Source organism: Clupea harengus, chromosome 6 (genome assembly GCF_900700415.2).
Source record: "Clupea harengus chromosome 6, Ch_v2.0.2, whole genome shotgun sequence".
Lineage (NCBI taxonomy): Eukaryota > Metazoa > Chordata > Actinopteri > Clupeiformes > Clupeidae > Clupea > Clupea harengus.
This window is the reverse complement of record NC_045157.1, coordinates 5,363,573-5,371,377: the sequence shown is the minus strand read 5'-3', so window position 1 is coordinate 5,371,377 and position 7,805 is coordinate 5,363,573. Positions and strand designations below refer to the sequence as shown.

Here is a 7,805-nt window from a genome sequence, read left to right as displayed (position 1 = left end):
CCTGCTAGTACTGACTACCCTGCATTTTGGGCAATATAATTTAAGGATTCTGCAATTTCAAGTTTGGAATTCGGCAATGAATATTTCCACAGTGGATCCAAAAGTGTTTTCTTTTGGGATCTTTCATGTCCCTATTAACCGTATAAATATATAAATTTATCAGTGAAATTTTGGGTTGAAAATTACATTTGGCAGATATGTTTCGTTAGCAGCTATAATATAAATGCTTGAATGGTATAAGGAAACAATTGCACAACTTTCCCCCCAAATCAAATAGCGAAATAAACTTAAAATGTACATACACATGTCGTAGTCTTGATCCTGTACCATAACCACTAAGTATCTTTCACATCCTATCGAAAGAAATGTATTCCTCAAATAATGTCTTCAAGGTGAAAGTTCGACATCCTTTTAGCTTTTGTCATCCTTTTAATAAATTATGAAGCACAGAGAGAAAATTCCTTTTCGTTTTTCAAGTTCTCCGATGGAGTAAACGTCCGTGCAAAAGTTGTGGGGGAAAAACAAAGGCCCTCGCTTAAAATGCGGGCCAAACTCAATCGTCCACCTCGATTTCTTCATCCTCTTCTGAGAATTCGTCTGTGGTTTGGCCTCTGGACGAAGACGGGGACTGAGGAAAGGCTCGGTGTCCTTGCGAAGAGGGGGAAATGCTGGGAGAGATGGCCCCAGAACTACTCTGGGGATCGTCAATGTCCTCCATAGTCACCAGTTTCTGCAGAGTTTGCGGGGGGATTTTCTTTAAGGACTCCACGTCCGCCTTCATCTCTTCCAAGTCCCGTTTGAGCTTCGCTCGTCTGTTCTGGAACCAGGTGATGACCTGAGCGTTGGTCAGACCCAGTTGTTGGGCTATCTGGTCTCTATCGGCTGGTGATAAGTATTTCTGGTACAAAAAGCGCTTCTCCAGTTCGTAGATTTGGTGGTTGGTAAAAGCGGTGCGAGACTTTCGTCTCTTTTTGGAAGCCTGTCGTTGTCCAAATGCGTTCAGATGCTCTCGACCTAAAAGAAAGACATATAGACACATACCAACACATGAGTTCATGTGAAAAATTAAAGACGCCGTATGCTAACTGGTTCCAAACAACGCACAAGAGCAAAAACAATGCAGATTCACTAATGTAGGCTATCAAAACACATGCAGGCCCCATAGTTTGCATCCAGCTGCAAAACAGCTGTTAGACTTTCACGAGGACAGAAAAACATCATTCCAACACGATTATATTGGGTTAGATAGGTCAGAGATCTTTGTTCGAACGACCTACAGAAGTTTCTTATAATATTTGCAATGTACCATAACAGGCCATGGGCCTTAGTAGGTTATGGCGAGGGGCAATGGCATATTGATGACAGCTCAACCATACTATGGTTGTAAGACCTGCATACAAGTACGTTTTCTCCTTATATATTCCTAACCAGCATTGGCTGACAATGCAAAAATGCCGAAACTTGCATTTAACATTTTAAAAGTAGACAATAGCAACTTTCTGTTTTGCCATAATATTGTTGCACACCCAGCCAATAAATCAACTTATGTATAACCATTTATGGAATTCACACAATAACATTATTATAACACTGCTTTCACAACTTCGTAATGGTTGTACACGAAACGATGGCATGACTAACATTACTTCACATTGCACACTTTATGCTACCTTCCTCATAAAATGCCTGATGTTTACACAGTGCAAGCTGCTTTAGCTTTCGGACACACAACGAAATAGTTGAAACTGCTTCAATGCACCGGGGGGAATTAAATCACAAAAAGTGTAAAAGGCAGTTTAACATAATGAAATAAAACACTATCCCGGCGTTAATGTAGAAATAATACGTCACCTTCTGCTGTTTGTATAAGGCTGACTTCCAGACCTTTAAATGTTTTGCTGGCTAGTTCCTCCAAAGCGCATAACGGTGAAGAGGGAGTGGTAATACCGTTCCTAGCTGCAGTCGAGCCGGTCACTTTCTCCAGGACTCGGGGTGGACATAGACTTGCCACGGTTTTCTTCGCAGACGGTTTGTTCAAAATATCCTCAATACTGAAGGGGGTGAGAGGTTTGTTCGAGTTTGCCGGGGGTGGGAGTTGGTCCAAAGGACCCCGTCTCCTCTCCTCGCCGCTGGACTGCAACACGGATCCTGCCTTCATGTCTTTACTAGAGGTCATCGCAGTCCGAGGAAAACTATTTCAGCAAACGTTACTTATAGCATTCAACTGTTCGAAAAAACTGTAACGGGAGTTTCCTTTCTTCATAAAAACTTCTTTACTGGCCTCTTTAGCTGACCTTAGACAAAATGTTCGATCTTCTTTTGCCTCAAATGGTTGTCTAAAATCACCATGCTTCAGGCGTGGGTTGCAGTCTCACAGGCAAACGAATTGTATTCCCCTTAAGAATCTCCAAGTTCTTCTGAGGAACTCCATGAAGATCTTAGGAACGTATATTGGTACTGGCCACTGGTCGATTCGCTGCGAGGAATAAGCTGTCTCACGGAAACAAGAAAGAGCAAGCAACTGCTAACGAGTTATTGTTGATTGGGCGAAGTTCAATTAGAGAAACACTACACTACTTACTGACCCGCTGCTCAGTCTTAAAGGGCCAGGCATAATAATTAATTGGTCGCGGGAATAGGAGGAGTTTCCCTGCAGTGTTGCCGAAGTTTCAAGGGGGTGAGGTAGCTCGAAATGTTTATGCATCCTCTATCTCACTCCCACTTATGGAGACCACGTGCTCCCACGTATAGCCCTCACTGAAAAGGGAGAGTAACTGCTCATAGCACGAATATCAGTGGCATTCCCGTGGCTTAATTAGCGCAGATTACAAACGCCCATTAAGTGCCTCCGTGGATGGGGGAGATGACATGAGTGGGATCAGGCTACAGCGCCAGTAGCTTGTGAGGACAAAATAAGATCACAAAAAAATGCAAACAGCAACGTTTAAACGCCTGTCTTATAATGATGAACATGGGCAAAAGTCCCTCTGTTCGGATATCTTATGAGAGGTCTGCGAGGACTAAGCAGTGTAGGCAGATTTATCTGACCTATCTTTCTACATTATTTAATTATTCTGCATCATCATCATCATCATCATCATCATCATCATCATCATAATCATTATTATTGTTATTATTATTATTATTATTATTACCAGCGTATATGTCACCAAAAGACGAGCGTGGAGAGTAGCCTATTATTCACCCTGTAGTTTGTCTTACTATAGTTTAATTTACCTAAAACAACACAGGTTATCTAATGTTTTGAATCTGAAAATAATGAGGTGTGAGCTTTGACTGGGTCATTTGACCAATAGTGGATGACAGTAGAGAGAGGACAACCTTGAACTGTCTAAACCGGACCGACTTGTGCAAGACGTGTGCAATGATTAAAGTCCCTTTCCTTCATAACGTTGCATTAAAGAGGCAAAGGGAGAAGCTGGATGCGATTAAGAGAGGATCGAGAGATTACGGACCAGTTTTGAGTTACGCACCGCAGTCCAGCGCCATAAAATGTCATTCAAATAACAAGCCGATAAAAATGAAGCCGTGACAATGCTACGCTCTTCTTACATCTGATGCAGGTAGGCTGCCGAATGAGAAGGAGCGATGCGTAATGATCATGGTGCTGATTTCAGCACCAGAGCTGAATTGGATCACACAAAATGTGACGATGATGGTCGGAGGGACAGTAACGATCTTCAAAAATACATTAATAAACGACAAAAAAGAAAGGAAAAAAAGAAATAATGGGAGTTGAGAGACAAAGGTAAGAAACACATTTCAGCGTTTCCTATTTGTTTTCTATTACGAACAATCGATCAGTCACTTCAAACGCCCCCGGACACTTTTGAGATATGTCAGTTGCCATAAATAGGCTGCATGCAGAGTAGTCTGTATTAATGTAAATATTAGGAAATTGTTGAGGCTACTGCCAGTGCTGCACCAGGGTAGGGCATTATTAAACTTGCCACACAAAAATAACCGACTGATGAAATTATATATTTTTTCAGTCTTCAGTCAGAATAACGGATGTAGGTGCTTTTGTCAATATTTCTTTCTTTCAGTGAGTGTTTTTGTGTGTTTCAAAACGCATGGAAATTAAGAAAACTAATTCTTATTAAAGTGCATTGTACAGTCAGAACTGGTTATATCTTTATATAAAATAGTATTGCTAGATAAGATCAATCTAAGAGCACAATGGTGTTTATTGCGGGGGAGAATCGTGCTCTTCTGTGTTTCATTTGATCTCAGTTCATGGTTTGTGAATCATTTGAAAGTATACATCCATTCAAACTGAAACAGCCCGAGGAGTGAATGAATAGGTATAAGCACCTTTTTCTACAGAGTGCCCTTGGCGATAGACTGTAGATATAGTGACCTTTGATGATCCCTTGAGTTTCTATAATCGACTGATAGTGAAGCAATACTGATGGACTGAGACCTCCAAGGAACACTGCACTGTGTATGCCAATAGCACCATATGGTGACATTCGCGTAGGGACAAAACCCAGTTAAATAGCGAAGGCATTGGGGCAGGAAAACATGGCAGCATGTCTCGCCCAGGTATCCCCGAGAAAATACATTTTATTGAACAAAGACGACACTTGTTTAAGTATTATTAATAATTAATAATACTTCGTTGACAAGGAAAAGTTTATGAAGAATAAAAACAATGCTACTTTAATATGCAACTGGGTAGGCCTTTATAAGAATAATATTACCTGTCCCATAGATGCAAAATAAATGTACCTTGTACAATTTTGTAGATAATACAAATACGTTGTTAAATCCAGGTTTCTGAAATATAGTCCTAACACAGACTACCCTTATGAGTTACACTGCACTTTTGATGTAGGTTATGTCATTTATGTGTTAGCTTAAACCTGCACATATTTTGTGCATCATTGAACCTGGGCTATGTAAACGACCACAGCACTATAAAGAGCGACACAACGATGACCCAAATGCACCTAGTTTGATCGCTCGCCTCATTTAACTAATTTATCAAGGCAATGAGCAACAATATATTATCATACAGGTTTTTGTACTGTTGTTTATAACCAATTAACAGCGCAATTACTAGCCATCTATATTTCGCCGATTTAAAATACTTTTTTGAAGAAGTGGGCTACAGAACAAATGGGAAATTAAAACTTAAGACGATCATTTGTTATCATCGGTATGCGAGCTAAAAGATTGTAATGATGGCGCATAACTACGCTATCATTATCTAGATACAACATCGAGTCATGCGAATGATGTCCTCTGAGCGCCAGCAATAGCACTTCACACGGCTCCCTCGAGAGAGCGGGGCAGCGTAACCGAAGCATGCCTCCACGGAATAGAGACGGGGTTAGATTTCTCTCAAATGCGGCAAGCATTATTAGTTCCGAAGACAAATCCGCAGATATCTACTCTCCAGACATATTTGAAATTGTCTTTAAGGCTTTAAGTGGAGAAGTGCTAATTCGAAAGGTTTTCTTCGGCCTAATTCAAACGTTAATTAGAAACAGAACACCTGACATCATCAATCATCAAGTCTAGGGGAGCTGCCTGTATTTTTCTCATGGCTCTATCTCCTGTTCACCCACTGTTCCACTGTAGTGTGTCCTGCGTTCGTTCGTCTCTCTCTCTCTCTCTTTTTTTCTCTCTCTCTCTCTCCTTTTCTCTCTCTCACTGTGTGTGTGTGCGTGCGTGAGAGAGAGATATAGTTGTTACATGGACTCAGTTTTGATCTTCTGTAGCAGAGTGAATGCTAGTCAACATGTAGGCCTAAGTAGAGTAAATGAAAAACAGTTTTTTTTTGTCGATAATGACGTAAACCAGCCAATAGAATAAAACAGTTTTCTGTAAAAATGTGTCTGGCTGTAACCTTTAACAGGAAATAAACAATAACTAATTTGAATAACGCAGGTTAACTCATCAACTTCATATCGCCCATCTCATGTTGTAGATGAGCAACGTCGTATCAGATGACCCTGAGGCTATAAGCTGCATTCAACATGTCTTCGACGGAAAATAAGTATACTAAAATATACGAACTTGACACTGACTGGCATTTTAACTCAGACATGAATATTCATTCGCTCATCAGCTCCAAAATAGCTCACGATGAAGCTCATGGAGGTGATTGCATATGGGGGTGTCCAGTGCAGTCTGTTTCAGCCTCATCTTTCTGCGCTCTGCCCATACTCTGCTGACAGGGCCTACCCTTAAGGTATGCGTGTTTTTTTTTTTTTTTTTTTTTTAATTATCCACGCGTCACAGCAAAATCACACAACATTGCCGATGCTTCTACCTTTTTAACAATCTGTTTTGCTACTTGTAACCTCTAAGAATTTACAAAATATTTCCAGTGATGTAACCACATTATAAACACATAACAATCAAAGTTTCTGCTGGAGCTCAATTCTGGCACACAAAGATAATAAACGAATGGGGTGTGATATTGGTGAGGGTCCTCCAGTATGTCCCGTTGTGTTTATTTCCATAATGCGCTCCGTGGGTCTGTGATGTCCCAGGGATCAGTGTAATTTACACCATGTGAGACCCGGTCCCAAAGGGCCTCCTGGATACCTAATAGCCTGTAATAACCTATGTATGCAAATCGCAGGGCTAATCTAAAACACGAGAACGTTCTATTGCTCGTTAAGGTGCATACATATATTGGCGCTCTGGAGTTCACTGGAGTCGCAGTATGGCCAGATGCATGTCTCTATTGTAAAATTCCATCAAAAGCAATACAGATTTTTAAGCATCCATGATATATTTTTCTTTATTTCTTTTTTCACAGCAAAACAATTACTATATGATGATAATTTTCATATACTGAAATATTTCTTCTTTTTGTAGTGACCCATCGTATGAAGAAAGGGTTTGTGCGTTTCTATGTGGAAGAGAGCGGTGTGTGTGAGAGAAAGAGAGAGAGAGAGAGAGAGAGAGAGAGAGAGATGAAAAGGCGTGGCTCATTATCTGGATGCTTTGTTTGCATACACCTACATGGCCATTTTATCATTGAAAAGCACTCTTGGCGGTCTGTTGAACCAGACTTGCAGTGAAACTCTCTACGATCTTCATTCAATGGCTAAAATTCAAAGGCTAAAATAAATACAATACAATACAGAGAAAATAGCAAGAACACACACTATTCAAACACTTTGGAGGTATGTGAAAGGTGAAATAATAATGTAAAACATCCATTTGATCGTTTATCTGATGAGCCAGGAGCTTACAATCAAGAATCAATATCAAGAATAGTGAAATATTTATAACCAAAAGATTTTATTTAAATTGATTGTTTTTCTGTGGACATTTTGTTATGTGTCAAATGGCTGTCACTGTCCCTCCTCCAATTAATATAAGAATGCCATAGAATATCGTCTTTTAGGTGTTGCTTTTATGAATGTAATGTTTTTACCTAATTTTAATACCAGTTTATCTGAACTGTAAAATTATGTATTATCGTTGAGCTATCATTGTAATCGTTACAACTATGCTTTTTGAGGTATCAGCTTTTTATAGACTTAAGTCTTCTATTGACTTAAGACTTAAGCTTAAGTCAATTTACTGCTTGTTCAATCGAAAGTTCATCATTTGTCAAATCAGCGTGCATCGGAAATTCATTAAGGGTAATTATGTGTGCACGCACGTGCGCTGAGAGAGGGGAGACATTCACATCAATGATCATTTCCTTTGATTGGGCCACCGCTGAAGACTCTTTGAAGACTCCTCAACCAAGCACACAAACACACAGGTCCCCTGCTCAGATGAAGGTGCAAATTGGCAAGAATATGTAGCGAACG

At 40.1% G+C, this 7,805-nt stretch overlaps 1 protein-coding gene across 1 annotated transcript; it reads right to left on the bottom strand.

Moving 5' to 3' along the window:
• Positions 1–326: 326 nt before the first annotated feature.
• On the bottom strand, positions 327–2,477 carry lbx2 (ladybird homeobox 2). Its single transcript, XM_012820213.2, has 2 exons — positions 1,852–2,477; positions 327–1,014 (listed from the first exon to the last, which is right to left on the bottom strand). Exons 1-2 carry the CDS (start codon positions 2,174–2,176, stop codon positions 554–556), a joined length of 786 nt encoding a protein of 261 aa, XP_012675667.2. The 5' UTR covers positions 2,177–2,477; the 3' UTR covers positions 327–553.
• Between the last annotated feature and the right edge of the window lie 5,328 nt (positions 2,478–7,805).